Genomic DNA, 22,654 nt, shown 5'->3' on the forward strand with positions numbered 1-22,654 from the left:
TGTAGTGCGAAGAAACCTATTGAAGTGTGCATAAAAGTCGTCTTTATGTCGGGTTCCAGAGGCAAAAGTTGGGAAATGTCAGGTTCACTTAAGGTTACTTAACCCTTTAGTGGGAAAGTGACCATATTTCAGGATTTCTTCCTGTAGCTGTGAAGCTAACGATGCTAAGGCAATAAAAAAAGATTGTTGGATTCTGAGAAGACGTGAAAATGGACGGCAATTTTTCTTCTCATGTTGCATAATAACATGAAACCTTTCTTTTTTTTTTTTGCCCCCTCACGGCATATTAAATTTCATGTAGAAAAAATATGCCCAAAAAGCCAGGTTATTTTTTGCAAAAAAATAAAACACATAATGTTATAGATGAAATCTCTCAACACATGTTTACACATTTTCAAGGTTACTTTTATCCGTCAGTAACATTTTCATGGTATGAGACATGAAATATGTGCGATATGTTGTTTTTTTTTAAACTCGTGTGCCATTTTTGCCATGACCAAAAATGACAAAAATGACTAAATGAAAGTTAAAGGGATTTTTATATATATATATATATATATATATATATATATATATATATATATATATATATATATATATTCTCGACCATGAAGCCATTTAGCTCTTTTATCCCTTTGAGTTCATTTCATTTTCACCTTTTATAAGCTTTAGCCATTTTAGCAGTTGGGACTCTTTCAGCTACATTCACACTTTAGCAATAACAATTGTTTTAGACATTTATATGTATTTTTTTTTCTTTTTTTATTTCGAACAAATATGTAACTATTTGTACATACAAAAAAAGAAAAAATTTAAAAAATGTAAAATAAACATAGAGCCAATACATAACAAGACACCGCACATAAAGGAGTGGGAAGAAGTACAAAACTTTTTATAACTTTTATTGAATTTGGTCTTTTCAGCCATTCAGCTGTTTTAGCTATTTTTAGCCTTTTCAGTAGTCTGAAGGGTAAAGTTGTGCAGTCATGTTCACGCAGCCACAATGAAACCTGCTCTTTAGGGGAACGTGCGTCCAGCCTTGTTCGCAACCTTTCAATCTAGAGGGAACACCCTGCTAAAAATAGACTTTGCATCACATCTGTCTACATCCTCAGACGGCCGGTCGATGCCTGGCATTGTCTTAGTGGTAGTGGCGGCACGTATTGATCCCCGGCAGCAGTCCGGGGGAAAATGAAACTCCTGAGCACTTTGATCGATGTGTGAGGCTGAGAAGTCGGCGTGAGACTCAAAACATGCTGCGTCACACACAAGGAGACATCGGTGTCTCTGGTTTGTTTTGCTTTGTGCGCCCGAGTCATAAATATCCGCTCAGCACTACGAGGTAAAGCTAAGATACTGACGACACGCTGCGATAATCCAGCTTCCTCTTCACGCCTCGGGTTTACTGAGCAGCTTCCCATGTGCATCGCCAGAGAAGATTTAAAGCATTTGGGCTTAAAAAGGCTTTTATTTACAAGACAATGCTTTTCCCCAGAAGTAAAGTGGCATCCGAAGCAGCCAGATTCATATCCCGTGAAACTTTGAACCAAATGATGGAGGTCGAAGAGATTTTTTTATAATCTCATAAACAGGAGAGGACATCTGCATACAGCAACTGTTTTTAAAACAACGATCGCCACTCACATGGAAACACCCTCGTTCCTCGTCATATTGGTCCACCCAGTGTCGACTGTATGAACCAAAGACTACTTACTTGCCCGTGAGCAGAACTGTTTACTACTGCAGAACCGGTGTTTCAGTGAGTATTCCACTTGCGACCGGACGTGATTGGGCCAAGGTGAAATATGCTCTTCGCCCAATGTTTGGACTGGGATATTCTCCTGTTTCCAGATTGAGATGAAGTGGGTAAATTAAAAAAAAGTTAATAGGGTTGTTCTTATTTTATGGTTGCATCACGTTTGTTATATCAGGATCACTGACTTGTTGATTTAAGACTTTAACTGTTTCTAAGGTTCTAATGTCTGTCTGGTGGTGGAAGAGCACAACGCTGATCGATTACTTCATCCATTCATCCATCTTAAGAGGGTAAACTCTGGTGGGTATCACCAGTTCATCACATACAAACTCACACCTCCAGGGAATTTACTAATTAATGTCTTTGAATTGTGCAGAAATCTGAAAATCTAAAGGAAAAAAAAAAAAATATGGCCACATTAGAAACATGCTAAATCCAAAAAGGCCAAGGTTAAACCAGGAACCACTACACTTCCTTCTGATGTGGATTTATTTAGAATTAAACACTGTTTAATGGGTTACCAGTTACCGAAACCAATTTGTTTTGCAATCCAGGTATTGGAGGACTATTTATGAGTCAACTCAATGAAAGCAAATGTCCGTATGCAATGATTGTGTCTCTCCCAACATGGCAACGAAAACAGACTTTAAATTGAGAAAACTCTTCCTCTGACTTTAACAACATGCTGCCTGAAAGGAAGCACGTTCATGTGCGACACACCAGATATGCTGAGGCGACAGTCCTCGTCGTGGATATTTTCACAGGAGTTCTGCTCTGGAGGGCACGTGGGGACACAAAATGCAAAGCAGTATTAGTGAAATTAGTCTTGCCGTGATTATCTCAATTAACTTTACCCTTTTTATTAACAGTTCTCCACGCAGTGAATCTCGTCAGCCTCTGAAAAAAAAAAAGACATATACTGTATATACGTGTGCGCTTTTTGTTTGGCGGGGTTTGCATTCGAGCACGTTGCGTAACGACACTCCTACGCGGTATTTCGGGCTTTTCTTCTATAAATACTCGCTGCGTCAGAGTGCTCGTCTCAATCACACTGCAGGCTCCATTTAGCAGGCAGCTCAGGGCGACCAGCGGCTGGTCTGCGCTGGTGTGACTACTCCCGTGATGCATATCCTGTCGGGCAGGGATGAGGCGGCGGAGAGAGACAAAATGTGGGTCCAGGAAAAATGGGAACGACCGAAAGGGAGAGGAAAGGAAAGGACAACGGTGTTGACAGTCTTCAAGCGATATGATAAGAGATGTAGGTGGAGGGTTGGTTTCCTCAACTGGAACGAGTGTCGCTGGTTACTGCAAAGAATCAAACTCAGTTTTCTTTCTCATCGCGATAATAAACCATCTTCCACACGCCCTCAAAATTACAAGTCACTATTAATACACTTCAGAGCGACAGTATCACGGCCTACATTAATATCCTTTGGCCCAGATTTCACGAGTCCTACATGTGGATGTTCGTCTACGAGACGACTTGTGATTTTACCACCAAAGCATGAAGCTGAATTTGTGAGATTTTTATTTAATTTTTTTAACTGCAGCTCTTTTAACGGCCACTAGATGCTGCTTAGAAAACTCAGAAAGAGTTCAAGTCAAAGTCAAATAGTTTCGATTTTCCCTAAAGACACAGTCAGTACATCAGTCTGATGGGTCTGCAGCCACTAACACCAGTACTTGTGTGTGCGTGCGTGTGCGTGCGTGCGTGCGTGCGTGCGTGCGTGCGTGTGTGTTAGTTTCTTAGTTCATTATAAAGAGCTGCTTGAGGCAGTGTGTTTATCTGATTGACTGGAGGTGTTTAATCCATCCAGATCCCCTTTGTGTCTGTCCTCATCAGCTTCCATTTAGGATACTTCTATCTGTGTACCTGTGCAGACCCACAATAAAAATATTTTTTTTTTTTAAAAAGTGTGCTGTACTTTAGTATTTCCATTAAATCAGGGTCATTTACTTTAATGAACGCAGTCAGAATATGTTAAATAGTAGGAGTCCATTCCCATCCGGTCAGGTAAAGAGTTAATCATATGACAAGAGGGTCTTATTCTCCCAGTGGGAGGACTCATCAAAGTAGAAAGATAATTATAAAATATATATATCTATTGTCAATGAAAGTAACAATGAAAGCTATTTGGAAGTTGGAACACTCGTGACCCTGTCCAAGCTTGTACAATCGCCCACTCTCAGCTGCAATTAGCTCCAGCTCTCTGCAGTCCAAAGCTGGACCGAGTAATATAGAATATGGACAGATGGAGGTCATAACTGAGGAAATCAGACTGTGGTACTAGTACCAGAATTGGTTAGGAGAAATAATTTCCCAGAGAAAGTAAACAAAATCCAAACTGCAGACAGCAACAATAGACAATCACTCATCGGTGATCGATCATTGATGCAGCAGTGATGTGCAGTTAATGCTCGCAAAATACCTTTAAAGGAGCATCGTTGCAATGTGCATTTGTGAGAACATTCAAGATAAAGGCTGCAGTCAGACTGTTTTCTGAGAGGGAATAGAAAACAAAACTGCATTGTGGATATACTTGTATTTTATTTGTACTAAATGTAATGGAAAGCTTTGGATTTATCAGAATTTATAGTTGATAATTCTGTTGTTTTCTTAGTCTGGTCCAATTGAGATCAGATTGGGTCCTGATTTAAAGGAGACACCCCTCATAAACCCCCAGGGGCGGATTACTGTATCACCATACATGACTTTCGTCAAGGTTTCTTGTTTATGTTGAGGTTTAGAGTCTTGTAATTCAACATGTTTGTCAAAAAGCACAAGAAATATTTTCTCCCGAGCAGCAGAACAACAAAATAGACTTGCAAATGTGGGGATTATTAAGGTTTGAATCACAACTCTTTACTTGGCTTTTCTCTACTTTAAGAGAAAGAGTTGACTCATGACGACTTCTCATTTAGGAGACACAATCTCAGCATTTAGTCCGAGTTTGATTTCTCCCGCCAGTCCTTCCAGATTAAATTTTTCTTTTCAAATATGTTCAAATGCTGCAATGCAAATAATATTTAATAGCTAAAAATCGAAAAAAGAAAAAAAAAAAGAAACAAGCTGCCAACCAGTTTGCCGAAAGCTTTTCGCCACTTCTTCTGTCTCCGATGTCCCGCAACGCCATTTCTCTTCATTTTACCGGAACGAACATCTTGAATTATCCCTCATAATTATACTCATGCATATCTAAGTCTGGGCGATTTATCCCAGTTCACTTCCAGAAGGCTGAAATTCAGAGCCGGACCTGTCCTCTTGTGATTTATAGAGCAGATTAGAGCATAAGGAGGATTCACAGGGCGGCTCTCAGAGGCACAATCGGCCATGTTAAGATGGAAGAGATGGATCAGGAGTGCTGGCCAGATGTTGGTCAGCAGTGCCGGTCCAGCTACTCCATCTCAATGCGGCCTAAAAATAGTCCTCAAAGTGGACGATGAGAAGAAAATCAATGCTGAGAATTTCTACATCTACGATCCTACAGTTTGCTTTAGATACATGAGTGTGTGTTCTTCAACATGTACTTCATCCCTCTGGCATCAGCTTCACTTACCAACCTCTAAAATCTCTCAGGCAGTGAACCGACAAAATAAAGTTGTACTTCCTCCCACTAATTTAAATTTTTTTGGGGGGGGGGGTTGGATTTAAATTCTAAACATAGACTCTTCATCCGTCTTTCTTTTGGCAGTCCGGAGAGCAGGGGAGCCCAGACATATCTGTACCTACAACTTCCTCCAGCGGTTCTGAAGCGATCTCAATTCACTCCCAGACCAAAGGCAATCGGATGAAGAGGAGAAATTAGGACAAATATGTAAATACCCGTGCCTGAGGGTTAAGCTGGAATCTTCCTTGCGTTGCTCTTCAGGACATGCTGACTGAAAGCAGTCCTGCCTAATGAACTGGATTAAGACAACACATAATGGATCCGCAGCCTCCGGGGACGGCCACAAGTCCATCCTTCATGGACTCCCCTCCACGGGATCAATGTTATCTGGCATCACTTGGAAAAGACTTATCCAGTGTGACTGCCGGTGGAGGAGATCCTTCACTTCTCTGTCTCCCCGTGGCTTGTGTTAATCCAGTAATGTATTATCACAACACAGCATTTATGACTATATAACTAACAGATCAAGTGGCAAAAGCTTTACGAAATACCCGCAAGTGGAGGGAATGAAATATAAATACATTAATTCAGTAGTATTTCTGGCACTTTCGCGTGTTTTTGTTTTATTCTGTAATATCACGTACAAGTACATAAAAAGTAAATCGCAAGTCACTACCGAGTACGGCAACAATGGGATAGATATTTGTTAAGGCTGGATGTGTCTATTGATTTAATTGTTTGAGAAATGTGTCTTGAACATAAATAATTTATGCAGGTGAATTAAATAAAACGTATCGCGACAATTGGCTTCCTCCTATTACAAATTAATGTCGTTAAAAAATCAATCAGCGTGCAAAACAATGAAGGGAACGCCGATAAAAACAACAAAACGTTTTGTCATGTTTTACTATCGCAGTGGATCCTTTACTTAACTATTTTGAACAACCAGCTAAAATGAAAACATTAACACACACGTTAAAAGTCTCCGTTACCGCAAAGCGAAGGAATCTGGTCTTTCTAGGACTTTAAAGAAGAAGAAACTCCACTTTGGCCGTTGACCCACTGATGATTTAAAGGTTTTGTTTAATCCAAATAATGTTCCCCTTTCTCTCGTGCTCTAGATGAATTTAATAATGGTAAGAAATATGTTGATAGTGAAACTTTTGAGGCAATCCCACAGGGTTTTACTTCCTGTTAAAACCCAGGAACATAAATTGCCCTTGTAGTCATGACGCTGCATGCTATTCATGTTCGGTGGGTCATTTCAGGACAGGAAGGACAGAGAAAGGCCCATGGGGTGAGGAGGTTAAATCTCTCCAGGTACCCCACTGTCCAATTTCTCTCCGTTTCCCTCTGTCTGCGATCCTGAGCTGGATAAAGTGGAACGGAAGATGGATTGATCTATGGATGTATGAACCGACTCCTACAGTCTGATGATAAAAAAACAAAGCAAATTCAAACGTTTAGATTAGAAAAGATCTGAGCGAAGCGACTCGTACGCGGTCGCCTTACAGTTGACAAACTGTATTGATCAACTGAACATTGGTGGAAAAAGTTGCAACTACCAACAGATAGCATCCAAAATGGGATGGTTACAGCCGACGTGTTGCACGCCGACTTGTTTGTTCTGGTCTCTTCTGTAAGATGGATTCCCTTCTTCAAAACGTTTCCACGTGTCCCTCGCTTGTTCAATGCGGTTTCGAAAGCTGCCCCATCGCGGAGCAGTGGGGGTGTATTTTCAGGATATTCCCTGAAAGAGCTGTCAAACTCCACACGTTTGATCAATAATAGCACCCACACCGGGCAATTAGTGGAATCAGACAGGCGTGCGGTGGATATGACAGCGTTGGCGGCGGCCGCGGGGGGGGGGGGGGGGGGGCATGAAATCTTTAAACAAATACGCTTCGGCATCCTCCAGCTTCCTGACCGCAGCTCCCGTCGGTGAAACCAGAATAACTGTGATGCTTTTCACCAGCGTTCCCTTTAATATACACACATTTCAAAAAAGTCCACATGCTCGGCGTCATATGTTGGCAGCGACGCTCAGCATGGCAAGGGAAGGCCAAATTTAGACTCCGTGGTGGTGCTTTCAGCCCAGATTGCCCTGAGCATGGGGCGCCGCGATATGTCGACTGGCACTGTGCATGTTGAGGAGACGGCGTGCAACAGGGCGCAGGTGGGTAATGGGCCGGCAGGGCCCTCATTCCTCCTGTTTCCATGGCGATATCCATCGAGTGCACTTTGTCCCTCGCAGCTAATCAAGGAGAAGCAGGGCAGAGGGGGAGAAAGAGAGCCGCCGTTTTCAGTCACGCTGGCTTTTGTGTCGGGGACTGGCATCGTCCATCCCGTGTGATAACGTCCTAAAAGAAACTGTCGCATTCAAGCATTAAATAAAAGGAGGAATGTCCCCAGAAATGTCTCTAATTTATTGTTGGCAACTTGAAAGCAAACGAAATAATTTCAAGGAGTTTGCATCATTATTGACCATAACTGGTCACATCAAAGATTAGTTAACGAAGGGCCGCTTTACATGACCGTGTTTCAACTGAAAACGCAGCGTTTTGGTTTCAGAAAATGTTTGTGTGTACACAGCAATGTTTTTGAAGACGATATGTGTTTACATGGAAATGGCAGAAAAGTATGTAGTTGGCCACGAGTTGGCACTGTTGGTTGTTTTTGGAAAGAAACCACACATGCGCGCAGAGAACAAAACACTATATACATGAACAACAGACACTCCTATGGACAGACAATGAAGTTCGATTGCTATTCAAGGTGAGTCTCAACTATAAAACTAGCAAGTCCCAGGAGAATATGGGACTGGGAGTCATGACATTCTGGGGGCAAACGTTGTTATTGTCTATCTTCTGCAGAAAAAAATATTTACTATGGCCGTGGTGCATGTGAGCTGTTGCATCGTTTCTTCCGTCTACACAGAGATGGAGTCGGAGCATTTTCGAAAAGTTCCACCCTGGGAGTTATTTTCAAAAAGTTGCGTTTTCACTGGCTCCGAGCACCGTTGTCGTGTAAATGAACGCCTGAAATGCGACGCACGTTTTCCGTTTGAGCAAGACACTGAACCCCAAACTGCTCCCAATGGCGGCGCCTTGCATGGCAGCAGCCATGATTGTGATTGTGTGTGTGTGTGTGTGTGTGTGTGTGTGTGTGTGTGTGTGTGTGTGTGTGTGTGTGTGTGTGTGTGTGTGTGTGTGTGTGTGTGTGTGTGTGTGTGTGTGTGTGTGTGTGTGATTAATGATGTGAAGCGCTTTGGGAGTGCTCACGCAGTTGAAAAGTGCTATATAATGAAGTCCATTCAACATTTAAACCTGAACAAGATCCATCGATCGCATTTAATCAGATCATCACGATTGCCAATACCCTTCTTGTTAACTTACGTTCTTGTACATGAACACCTTCGATTTCACAAATGTCTGTGTTTATTGACCCAAAACAAAACAAAACAAAACAAAAAAAAAGTCCTTGCTTACATAAATAAATGAATCCAGTCCCCAGGAACAATCTCCCCCCTGGTTATTTCACTGAATGAAAAATTGAGAGGACCGTAATGTTTAATACTGTGTGTGAACACCATGAAAACAACTGTATTTATCCGCGGCGGCGCTCAGCACGCGCTTCACAAATCCGCTCTCCTCCAGCTAAGTTTAACGAATGCCAATTAAAGCGTGACTGTGGGCCATATTCTCTGCTGGTAATCAGTGTTTTCACGCTGAGCAAGCTTCTTGTAGATGAGCGCCATTACAGCTCTGACAGTAAAGCCAAGGGACCTAATCAACACCTTGGGGGGGGGGGGTTCGAGATGGAAGACGAGTACCTGAACTTTCAGCTGCATGCTCACAAAGATATTTTTCACCCAGGACATCATCACTTCTCCTGTGTTGCTGCCCGTTTCATCTCACTCTTCACCTTCATGGAGCAGCAGGTGGCTGTTGTCAGCAAACAAACCCTGATTACCCTCCCGGGTGTCACCAGATAACAGCAAGTCGGGCATCTTTCTGCTTCAGAGCTTGATGACCTTTTAACTTGTGGTCCTTGATTTCACGATTATTTTGAATAAGTCTAAATATTTGTGATTGTGTGGATTTGCAGAAGGTGATAGAGAGCCCACGGTCATGCAGCTTTAACTTTCTTTATCTTCATTTTAGCATTACTGGTTCTTTAATGGCCATATTTTACCTTGCTGAACAGAAAAGACGAATACAAAGTCGAACAAGATGACGAAGATGTAGAGCAGGGGTGTCAAACATGAGGCCCAGGGGCCAAAACCAGCCTGCAAGAGGCTCCAATCCAAGAAAAACACCAAGCAAATTTTAGAGTTTGCCAAGAAAACAATGTTTTTTTTAAAAAATACATTTCTCAAGAGTCGCAGACACAACACTGATGCCCGAGCTGAGATATCGACGATGCTGCCATGAAAGATAGAAAATGTTTTTAGGAGCTCTCAACAGTTTTCACCATAACATATCATTAAAATCAGATTTATGTTGAGACTGTAGTCATTTTTGGTAATAATGTCACTATTTTACCAGTCCAACACACTCGAGAGGAAATTGCGCTGTATGTAGCCCCTGAGCTAAAACGTGTCTTGACATTCCTGATTCACACCATGCAGGTTAGAGTTTAAATTCACCACTCAATGGATTTACTCCTGCGAATCTCTAATTTGATTAAAGTCTGGGAATCATAAGGCGGGAGGAATAACCTGCAGACAGCTGGATACAAACTCTGCACAGAAAGGACCAAAGACTGGAACGTTCTCATTTGGAGAAAACAACGCCATAACCACTTCACCACCGTGCCGCAATGCATCTTTTCACATAACATTTTCATGGAGTGGCGTTCATCTCGGTTCCTCTAAAAAGCCTTAAAATGGCTTTCAGTGGCGAGCTAAAACCTGAGTGTATGGAGATGTTACTACAATTGACAGATTTTCCCTTTGTTGCTGAAACATGTAAAAAAAAAAAAAAAAAAAAAAAAAAAGGAAAGAAAGAAAGAATATCCTCAGCTAAACAATGGAAAGCTTACTCACTGTATTTGCCTGCCAGCAGCATTCAGCCAGCTCGGGACTGGAGTGGCTGTCCGGCTCGATAGAACCGGAGCTGCCAATCAGCTCCACAACAGACTGGCATTGTCCGCGAGGGGCAGCTTGACAGCGGCTATTGAAGCAGGTCAGACACACGGCGGACGTGAACAATGGGTGGAGGTGCAGCCACCGGAGCCCCCCCCCCACCGCCAACACCACCACCACCACCACCACCACTCCGCCAGGAGGTCCAGCTGCCACACCTTCCACACACAGCCCGGCTCAGAGCAGCTTTACATTCACTTTTTTTTTTTTAAAACCGGCTTCATGTGTTTGTATACAAACTCATTGAGGAGAAATAATACCAAATTTTTTTTTGAAAAAACGATGGTGTTGGAAACTAACGGGTGAAAAGCTGGACGCAGGGTGAATTCGGTGAAATCTCTGTGACGACAGTCAGCGGTACATGGGGAGAAGTGGATTTACTTCTTCAACTTTCCTCTCACACTGGGAGACTTAAACTACTTTATATTCTTCTTTTCCTCAGGGTGCACACTCCCCTAACTTCATCTGGATCACAGGCAGACGGCTCGCTGACAGCGTGGCTCTTTTCAGCTCGATTTTAAAACGCAGCACGAGTGTTTCTGTTAAGTTTCGGAGCGACGCAGCTCTAATTTACCCGTCAGGCAGCCGACGCCGCTTAAATAACACGCGCATTTGCATTCATCGTTGCACCCAGTCTGTCTTTGAAGAAAAAAAAGAGGAGTGGCGGTAGGACAGAGAGAGGTGACGGTCGGAGACACAAAACGTCACCAGTGCGGGCTTTACCACGGAGGTGGGGACCAAAAAACGCCGAGCACAGCAAGAACTTAAAAAGGAGATGCTCAATTATCTTATGCCTAAACAGAGATTTTTAAACCTCCTCACATAACTTCAATCTCAAAACTTTCCTACCAAACAAAATAATGTTAACAACTGATTGTTGAGATTTAAATAAAAAAAACAGAGCTTCTCCTGTGCTACTTTGATACTTTCAATTTAAAAGTCTTTCTCTACAGCCTGTGACTGTTGTGACAGTTGTGCACTTGATTTCTTCCTATCACAATCATGACAGGTCCAATTTTTTTATTTTTATTTAATCAAACAGTTTTAGGCCCTTTTTACATCAAGATTTCAAGCAGTGCTGCCACTACTTCTAACAATTAATCTTTCGGCACATTTTGTGATTAATCGACCCATTTAAATGATTACTTGCTATTTCATTTGATTTTAAATACAACTCAGGAGCCAAAAATACACTCTGAATCCACAATACAAGGAAAAAACAAAAGCAGATGATGGAAAATAGCAAATAGGCTGTCACAACGTTTTGGGAAAGTTCATCCCAGCTTAAATCTTTTCAAAAAACAATCATATCTTTAACATTTTGTGCATTGTTCTTGTGAATTTTTTTTATTCCAACACAAATTTCAAATAATTCGCCCATCATTCCTCAGTTTGTATAAACTACTTTTTTTTGAAAATTAGGTCATATTAGTTGTCTGAAGACACTTTTTCTTCTTTATTTAAGTGAAACAAGGTCACCTGATGTCGTCACAACACAGACTGGGAGCTCCTCTAAAAATAAAAAGTCCTCCACGAACGGTTTTCTCAGCCCCCTTCCTCCACCTCCTCCACCTCCTCCACCTCCTCCTCCACCTCCTCACAGATGAGATTAGAGCTTGGCTCCTCTCTGGGCCTTACATCCTGCACCACTGCTGATAAGCTCGCCCCCTCAACCAATGAACCCCGACAGACGCCAGTTAGAGAAAACTAAAGCAAAGCTAAAGATAAACGAGCATGAGACCCTGATCTGAACTGAAAATAGTGTTTACAACCATCACAAATATATGTTGCATCATTTTCTGGGACCAGCTCTCATGTTCTTTCTTCTTGATTCTAGGCTGATTCTCAGCAGGGGGGGGCTTCGTGCTCCGGTTTACAGAGCGGCAGAGACCGTGAGGGTTTATATTTACACGATTTTTGCGCAGAATTAACTCTATTATGCTTACAAATTTATGACAGCAATTGTAGAAAATAATTAAGTGTGTACTTTAAGTAGACTTGGATGTTGTATCAAATTATACATATTGGAACGTTTATTTTCATCAACATAGTATGAACGTGTGTGTATGTAACCATGAGAGCTTCTCAATTTCTCATGCAGTATTCAAAAATACCCGAATAAAGTTTTACTGTAATCCCACTATCTGTTGTAATAATGCATTTGTAACTCATCACCACCATGAAATGACGAAGGCCCCGTTTACATGACAAAGGTTCAAGTGAAAACGGACTGTACGCGGACATTTTTGGTGGACAGACGGCGAAGTTGAATACTATTTTGGTGACTATCAACGATAAAACTACCAAGTCCCGGGAGACTATGGACCAAAAGTCACGACACTCTGGAGGCAAACGTGGTTCTTATTGTCCGTCTACTTGTGCATGTGCATAAGAACTATTTACGATGGTTGCGCGCATGCACAGTAAGAGCGTTTTCCTCCGTCTACACGGAGACGGAGTCACAGCGTCTTTTGAAAAGTGCCACCTTGGGAGCAAAAACCTGCATTTTGAGTCACTCCGAGCACCGTTGTGGCGTAAACGGACACCCTAAACGCAGCAAACGTGGGACTCAACTGTCTCACCTGTCTTGCTCAACAAGAGCAGTTAATTTCACAAGGTAACTAGTTACTTGGAGTAAATAAATTAGTGCACAATGACTTTGAAAAATCAACCAGGAACTGGAAAGAGTAAGTCAAACCAAAAAGACAAGAGGCCCTTTTACCAAGAGTTTTTAAAAGTATCCACATTCTTTTGAGTGAGAGACTGAAATATATTTGATAAACTGGTGTCATTTTATTTAAAATGCTATGATTTCCATATCAAATTGTCGTTTTGGGAATGGAGTTTTCAACCAATATTCATATTAACTTAACATAATTCTGCAGCTTCAGTGTCACATTTGAGGAGAAAGGTAATGATATTTCATCGCTTTCCACCTTGACGAGACGACAATGCTTAAAAAAAAAAAAAAAAAGCCGGTGAGGCAGCTTACCGTTGACGCAGACCTCATACGGAGAACACAGCTCGCTTTCAAACAGGCAACCTGTGAAGAGAAACACAGGTCAGCAAGAAGGGTCGTAACTCATTCAGGTAACTGACTTCATTATGATCTGCAGCTTCTCATTTTACTGCTTCTCCTTATGTTACTGCTGGTTTTCATCACTGGTCTCGCTCTGCCACACGACATTTAAAGTTAGTGTTGCAATTACGTGTTCCGATTCTGAGAGGATCTATATTTCCATAATGAGTGATGCACATTCATCCTTTTGTAGCACAATTGAGGTGTTTGGAGAAGGTAAACGCAATAAAAAAATAAAGTCACCTTTTGGTAAACTATCACTTCTACTAAACACATAAAAAAAGTTGAATTCTTCTTTGAATGGATGAAGACTCGCTCTGGACATCGTGTTCCCTAATAGCAAGTTTACTTTATTTTGTCTTTATAATAATAATAAAACACTGTGGGGGGGGGAAATTTAATAAAACTCAATAATTACAAAGAACCACTCCCATAAAACGTATGCATTCATATTTTTTCTGCTTTTTGGGGATAAATCTTTTAATCATATTTGTCCTGATCAAATATTGACAAACCTTAATCCTTTAAACACAAGTTTGACTATAATGCTGATATATATGTAAGATACTGTTCCATTTTAGACATAGTTCAGTTTTGATTATCACAATGAATTAATCAACTTCATTTAGTTTAACTGTAAAATAATATACAACTCCAATGTTCTACACAAATCCTTATATTTACACACATACACAGACACACACATATAATCTTAATGTGAAAAAAGCGAAAAAGAAACGATTGATTTGTGTAACTTAATCCTGCAAACACCAATTTACTGAGAACCCACCATATATGTGATTAGAAAATATGTCTTTATCCCTTTAGTTTCATATACGAGTATGAAACAATCCAAGTATTCATAGTTAAAGCTTTGCTCACCAATGGTAAAATAATCTTTCACGAAAAAAAGATACTAATGCTGATTAAAATTAACGGTATTCGTCTGCCAACAGGTGGGAAGAAATGCACAAACATGACGAAAAAAATGTCAGGATTAGCCAGTTTTTCTGTCGGGGTGCGGGCTGGAGCTGGAGGGAAAAAATGGGATGCTGTCACCATGGCAACACCGGCTCCTCTCCGAGCGCCTCTCTGCCTCGCAGGGATCAAAGAGTGGCAGCGATTACCTCCACTCGTCGGGCCTAATCCGTACTGCAGCGGCTCCGTCTACCTGGAGCTCCCCACCACACTAAATAAAAAGACATGAAAACCCTTTCGGGCACCGAGCAGCTCCGCTAAAACAGTTCTGGAGTTATTGCGACTGCAGGCCAGCCGTCCTCCGGCTGACGTCCTGATATGAAGGGAAAAACCTCCGAGCGGCTCCGAATCCTCCCACAACAAACACAGAGAAGAAATTGCAGCTTTTGCCCTGTTTTAATGAAGTTTGAGGTTAAATCAACTTGCCATATTGATTTCCAACACTGTCCACTCTAAATCATATAAACTAAATTAGGATTTTTTTTATTTTTTTTTATTTTAATACTTATGTTCAATACACTTTCTGACCTCCAGGGGGCACTACTCTTAAAAACAACACCACACTTTGTCATACAGAGGCTTTAATGTGACACCCAGCTGCATTTGGAGACAGAAGGTAAGTCTGGGGTGTCAAGAATAAGGCCCGTGGGCCAAAAGCAGCCCTCAAGGGGCTCCAGTCCAGCCGAACCACCAAGCAAATGATTAGAATTCTAAGAAAATTTGATTTTAACACGTTTCGTAAGAGAACACAACACTTGAGTATTGAATTTTGCATTCTTATTTTGTGTACACAACCTTCAATGTGGAGAAGAGCAATGATAAAATAAAGATTTATTTTTATTTTTTTTCTCCACCCAGTTTCAGTCTGCAGGCTGGTGGAAGATTGTGAAAAAAACGGCTTTGCGTGCTGCTCCTGGACTTTTTTTGCCGGGTGGTTTCATCAGCGCACGGCAGCAGAGTGTGAAATAAGGCCGCGGTATTGCACGGACAGTCGATGCCAGAGGGAATTTCAATCAGCTCCACCCTGTGAGCAAAGAGCAGCGTCCAGCCTGGCAGGGCCGGGGCAAGCTTAACAAACACAACACTACATTTCCCACAATGCCATCTGTCCGTTTGCACTCTTACTCATGGAGTCATTTAATAAGAGGATGCATGGAGACTTCAAGACGACGAACTCAGGCAATCGTAAGACCAGCGGCAGGCGAATGTATTTCAGTTCATCTACATTTTACAAGGAAGGAAAAGTAATAAATTTCATTGACTTGAATCCTTTTTTGTTGATGTTTAATTGTATAGTTAACGAAGTGTGTGCACCAGTAGTCTCAACTTCTCATTTCTTTGTAATTATTGAAGGATGAAAAAAAAATTTTAAATAAAAAACGGAAAACATTCAGCTGAAAAGAGCATGAAAAACAGTCAATTCTAAACTATAGAAAATAATTAGAATGATTGGTTATTTATTAATCTGATGTAATTAATTGTTCATCTCGGCACAAGCAGAGACATTCATTCAATGCATTATTAAACTGATTGCATTTTTTACTTTCACACTCGTTATTTTCGTGAAATTCTTCTTTTTTTTTGTCCTAATATTAATACTTTTCATTAAAAAAAAACACACACACACACACAAAATATAAAAAAAATAAAGAAAATAATGGATAAAGAATGAGACAAATTGGTCAAAGGTATTTATTCAGTTCTATAAAGAGAGTTTCCATTATGATTTAAGTTGATAAACTCGTGAGCAAAAGTAAAACTTAAAAAAAAAATTAAAAGTTGTGAAAATTTTTCACCATGAATTTAATCCCACAAAGTAATTATTTGGTATACTTGAATTAAACTAATGAGTAGAGTGTTCTTGAACATGTTATGATAATGTTCGTGGATTTTAAACAACTTTGAGATAAAACTACCCCATTGAAAGTGGCCCAGATAGTAAAGCGTGCTTTGTATTTCATCGCTCACTGCTCCCGGTAGCACTGTTTCTTTATATTCCTACTCTGACCTTCTGTTTTTCTGGAACACAATATTATCTCTCCGGCTGTGTTTACATCTCTGAACAGGAGATAAGAAGCCGGGGGTTTGCGGGATCGAGCCTTTTTAACGACCCCCCACCCCACCACCCCCCGTCTTCGTAGATTTATTTATAGTTTGTCCACAGACTGACTCACGCTCAGGTTTATTCCCCCCCCACTGGTGATAAAACAGCGGTTCCTGATTGGCCGCCGTCTCCGGTCTGGAGCAAAGCGTTTTCCCTTCCTTTGGTTTGGAGGAGAACCCTGATCCAATTTGTTTGGGCGGCGGCTCTGAGAGAAATGATCAATCACGACTACGCGCCACCTGACAATTCAGACGGGCGCAGGAGGAGTGGATTTGGTAGCACAGGCAGCGTTTGATCGTTCTCATTCTGGGAATCCATTTCTCAATTAGTGGGCGTGCAGAAACTCCCCGTCTTAGATCGGAGGTAATCTCTCTCCGTCATCCTTTCCTCGGTCCCCCACAGCGACACAAACCACCACCTTCATCCTTTTGTCCTTTCTTCTCTTCCTCCTCCTCCTCTTTTTTTTTTTTTTTTTTTGAAAGCTCCAGCATTGATCCGTCTGGGCAAACAAAGCAGCGGTGCTTATATAATAAAAAGCTTTCTTTTGACTGTCAGGAGTTGCCTGCGCTGCAAACCCGGAGTCATTTCAAAATGTGAGCACCTTCACAGTGCTTGAACCACGTCGAGCCAACAGGAAATCATTCTTACTTAAATGCCAGAAAACCAAGTGTTAAAACATAAAGTAATCTGGAATAAAACTAGGCTTTTATTTGAAACATGTCATAAGTCACTGTTGCTGCAGGCTCCGTTTTCATGTGAAGCGTGTCGTTTTTTTGTTTTTTTTTTAACATTTTTGGCTCAGAAAAGTTTTGCGTTTCCACGGCAACGTTTTGAGAAAATAAAACGGGAACAGCAGAAACGCTGAAAACGAGTGTGTGCGCTGCTGTTTGTTTTTTCCTAATGAAGCCAGAGACGCAACAACACGCTTGTAAACATCGAGAACGGCGAGTGCGCGGACTTTCGCATGGACAGACGACGAAGTTGGATCGGCGTTCCGGGTTACTATTCAAACTGCTTTTCGTCTTCCCGTCTTGTCTGGGAAGGCTCAGTGGTGGAAAACGACACGAGGGGAGAAACACGTCCGCTCGGTTTGCTCGGGAACTGTGGAAAGCCGTAAATATCCGGGAGCGGACTGGGCGCTCTCCAGTGAATCCGAGCAGGAGCCACAACAAAACCCCGGAGGGGCCGAGCAGGGCGACGTTCACTGAGACAAACGCTCCGAACAGATGCAGTTTCACCTGCGCCGTGACAAGAAACCAGAGGAACGGAGGGGGAAACCAGGCAGCGCAGCCGAGGACCGACAGCTTGCAGCAAGGCAGGGATGGAGAGAGAGAGGCAGGACGCTTCACTTTCCGGGGATTAATGACCAAATCGTTCAGGGAGACGACTTCTCGGAAAAACAATTAAAATAAAAAAAATTTAATCTTCCCCACAGTGTGACGTCTGATTACAAACACTTTTCAGAATAAAAGTCTGAAAACACAAAAGCAAAACGCCATAAACATAGCAAAACGCCATAAACATTGACAATGGGAGAGCATGGATATTCTAGTGGACAGACGACCAAGCTGGACGCAATCACAGTGACAGCGTCCACTACAGAAGCACCAAGGCCCGGGAGAATATCAGCTGGGAGTCATGACACCCTGGAGGCGAACGACGTCGTTACTGCCTTCGCCAAGGAGGTTATAAAGTCACCCGCGTTTATTTGTCTCGTCTGTCTGTTAACCAGATTTTCTCAAAAATCGAATGAGCGGATCTTCATGTAAATTGGTACACAGGTGCATTTTGATGAGAGGAAGAACCCACTAAGCTTCGGTGGTGATCTGGATCAAAATAATAGTTACAGGAGAAACATTTTAAAAAAGAAAGCACGAGGATGCTATGACGCCTCAGGGGGCAGCGTTTGTGTGCAACTTAAGTCGCTAAAAACTTACTTCAGTGTTTATGAGCAGGAGTATGTTTGTTAAAAGCGATTTATCTGATGAGTAGTTAATGGAAGAATAAAGTCTCAGAAAAAGAACAAAAAAAATGGATTGATTAGCTTTTACATTTTTGGTCCAATCAGGAAGCTCCGCTGCTGTGACATCACCACTCCTGCACCCGCCCCCTCGCCCGTCTCTGTGTATCAGACCCCGGCGACGATGAAGCGCCTCGACCCACAAATCAGCGTGAAGGAGATCTTCACGAGCGTTGCCGTGGCGACGGTCGCACCGGGTGCATCGGCGTGACCTTCTCCGGGCCCGAGTTAATGATTGGGGAGACTCGCAGCTGAAAGCCGTCCGCGAGTTCAAATCCCAGGACGGACAAAAAAAAAAGAATGTGCTGTCTCACGACCACTTTATTTTCAAAATATCAAGGTAAAGAAACGTATCTAAAAGGTGAAGAGTTCTTATTGATGATTAATTTCAGATTATTGTTTTATCTGCCACACGTGGTTCAGCTGTTGAGCTGGAATGACTCTGACAAGCTGCACCGAACGCTGTGGCCAAGTGTGTGGTTTATATGAATTAGGCATTTTGAATTTGAACAAAGCAATATAAAGTTGCCTTTTTTCCCAATTCAGGACTTCCAGTTTCGGACTGGTTTGCAGGAAAACATGTCTGAGAAAACGATCCCAACGCTGAGAAGCCTCTTTAATTTGCTTTGAGGAAAAGACCGTTGGCCTTCTAGTCACACAGGCGGTTTCGGATTGTTCATGTCGGGACTTATTAAAGCAGATCTCACCGTTCCATTGAGTAGATTTGTCGAGCGCGGTCATATGGCTTTGTGGGAATCTGACCCGAGGACAATGCAAAACGTGCCTTCGGTTACAGGAGCGCAAAATATGGAGCTGGAGTTTAGAGATGCGACGGGGTGAATAATTAATGAGGAAAACATGAACTGATGCAGGTCTAAAAAAAAAGCAGTGTCACTATGTCAAAGGTCATCCCAAGCCAACAATGGCCAATAAAAGCCAAATCTACACATTAAATATGGCACCAATGTAAAATCCCACAGAACACAGATTCCTGTTGACGGTCTCTTATTTACATTAGTTTGCATGCATGGAGTGGACATTGATTCAAAAGTATAGACGCACGATATCAGCGATCAAGTGATAATCTTTATAATACAAACACGCAGCAGATGATATTATCTTTATTTGACAGCGCTCTTTCTCGTAAACACCGGTTCCGACACTCCCGTCTATGTGCTGTGGCCGGCGGGCATCTCATGTAATAAGGCTTCGTCTGATTGGCCCAAACATAATGGGCATGCCTCGGGCACAGTCTTCCAAGTATACGTTTAAAGTTCATGTCGTGATCACAATAAATCTGCGGTGTAATGTGAGAATTAACAACAAGACAAACGTCACCACCAATTTGGTGACGTGTAGAAATCTAACTTGACTGGAAACCAGAAAAATGGTTAAATCTATGCCAGCGTGGCTTTCAGGGGTCAGACAGGTTGAAAACATGTCCTATATCACAACACTGCTATATATCAACACTAAAAGGACATTTCTCCATCAGGCTCTGACGACCTGGACTTAAATAAAGCGGGAAAAATACCAGATGGAGAAATGTAAAGCACCTAAAAAAAAATTCTTTTTTAAAAAAGGGAGTTATTAATCATCAACAGTAGGTGCAGGGGAGAAGAATAGCGTCGGAGTAAACGAAGAGAAATGTAGGCTACCCTGTCTCCTCAGCTGAGCCCTTCCTGTGGCTGCCATACTCTGTATGTCGGTTATGTAATCCAGAGGAGAGAGGAGGAGACAGGGCAGGAGGAGCGGGAGACACACACACACACACACACACACACCTCCCTCTCAGCACCACCAGCTTCTCCCCACTCTTCCTCCTCCTCTTCCTCCTCCTCCCATCATCGGCTACAACACAGCCCTGCATCAGTGATCCTGCAGGCTCCAAACCTCCACACAACATTAGATATCCGCTATTTATAGACTCTGCATGAGAGAAATTAATGTCGCCAGCGCACACACACACACACGCACACACACACACACACACACACACACACACACACACACACACACACACACACACACACACACACACACATATTTACATTTCCAATCAATAGCTGTCTCCGCTGAGAGCGCAGGGCTGGAAATTGGAGAGTGCCTGTATAATCTCATTTTTCAGGGTTTCACAGTGATTGTTATCGCTGATGGATGAGGCCTCTTGTTTACAAGTGGACAGAGAGGAGCTCAGCCCGCCGTTATGACACACTCCTGGTCGGATTGCAATAGTTTCTACACATTTCATCTAAGGATTCTGCGACATTAGATCTGTTTGCTTGGATTCTAACTTTGAAACAGGTCAACTTAGCGCGTCACATGATCTATTCCCTTTTTTTTTCTGTTATCTTTAATAGAAGTACTGAGTTTTAATGTTTTCAATTAAAATTTTCCCTTGCAACATGTACAATGTTTTGATTTGATTTTGTTAGGGAGGAGTCTGTTTTTTATATATAGATAGCACTGATAACATTTGGATTGATTTAGTCTCTTTTGTTTTTTAAAATTAATAAAAACACTCAAATGAATATTCTGATAATATTTTTTTTTTAATTATATTGTGTTTTTTTTTTTTATTGAACAATGCTCAGGTACTACATAACCTAATGGATATTTATTTTATTTTCTTTCTTCTTTCTATATAGCTAAAGTGTTGTTGCTTCAGTTATTGCATTAATAATCTTTAATTAAATAAATCAATCAAAATTCTTATAAAACATGTGACACGACTTAGTTTTCTGGAATATACTTTAAATATTGTATTTATTTTTATTTATCTTATACATTTAGCTGTAACTTTTGTTTAGATACCAAAACTTATTTTTACCATCATTTTTATTATAAGCTCCTCTATTAATTTTTTTATATATATTTTGCTCAGACATCGTTGCTTACTTTATTCTTTTTTTGTATAAATCAAGATGCAATCTTTCAAACATTTCAACCAATTAAAGAACTATTTAATTCAGATTTTATTTTTGTTACCTCACCTGGATTTTATATTGTTTTAATTTACTTTGTTCAGATATATCTATTTAAAACTCACTTGCTCGAGTGGATATAAGGTTGTTTTTCTTTAATTAAGAAGACTTTTACAACTTTGGGTAGAAATATTCTTGTTTAGAATACAGTACTTTTAAATATTCATGACAAACTTACTTTAGTGTGTATTTGTCTCTGCACTGGACAGCATGTGTTTTGAAATCTTGTCAGAGATTCTCATTTAGATTCACTGTCATCGTGGTATAATAAAATGCAGCCTTTTGTGTAATTCTGTAATAAATATGAGTTGTTGACATGTTCAGGCCTTCTTCCTATAATAAATCTGCTGTATCTTCTTCATCCAGCATGATGGTGATGATAATAAAAAAAACACTCCGGGTTGGATTTTAAACGTGTTTTTGTGGCTTCGCCGTGTTTGTGCGCTCTTTCCACATTATTCCCACAATTACGCACAACGCCATAATTCCCAATCATCATAATCATCAACTCACCGAAGCTCCTGTCAGCAGCAGCGGGGAAGCAGCTGAGGGAAGCGGCGATCAGGAGGAGGAAGGAGCGCGGATCCATGCCTCTTCTTCGGGGTTCTCGTCTCTCTCTCTCTCTCTCTCTCTCTCTCTCTCTCGTTCTGCGGCGCGTTAACAGGCCATGTTCCGGCTCCGCGCTCCGGCGCTCAGCGGGGCGGCTTCAGGCGTCCTACCCGGACAGAGAGGCCCCCTCCGCGGCTGCACGAAGAGCGGAGGAGTCGGTGGACGGATGGAGCGATGGACGGATGGATGGAAGTCGGGATGGAGGAAGAGAGGAGGAGGGATGCAGGGCGTTTCTGCAGCTGGACGCGCGAGCTCATCAGCGCACGTGTGATCAGACGCGCTACTTCCGGTGGAGACCGCCACAATAATGCTCAGCTTAATGCAATCTCATTGGACTGGCAGAGAAATGTTGATTTACTTATTAAATGTA

The 22,654-nt window shown here is 41.7% G+C and overlaps 1 protein-coding gene across 1 annotated transcript in view; it reads right to left on the bottom strand.

The window, feature by feature from the left end:
* LOC308114672 (receptor-type tyrosine-protein phosphatase N2-like) overlaps positions 1-22,547 on the bottom strand; it is a gene marked incomplete at its 3' end in the record, with an annotated part of 199,882 nt that extends 177,335 nt beyond the window's left edge. The window contains exons 1-2 of the mRNA XM_080471745.1: positions 22,189-22,547; positions 13,503-13,553 (exon numbers count right to left, since the gene is read on the bottom strand). Of these exons, the coding sequence (XP_080327871.1) occupies positions 13,503-13,553; positions 22,189-22,264 (127 nt within the window). The 5' untranslated portion in view covers positions 22,265-22,547. The remainder of the gene's footprint in view (positions 1-13,502; positions 13,554-22,188) is intronic.
* Between the last annotated feature and the right edge of the window lie 107 nt (positions 22,548-22,654).

The sequence above is a fragment of the Lipophrys pholis genome, assembly GCF_963383615.2.
Source record: "Lipophrys pholis genome assembly, chromosome: 1".
Lineage (NCBI taxonomy): Eukaryota > Metazoa > Chordata > Actinopteri > Blenniiformes > Blenniidae > Lipophrys > Lipophrys pholis.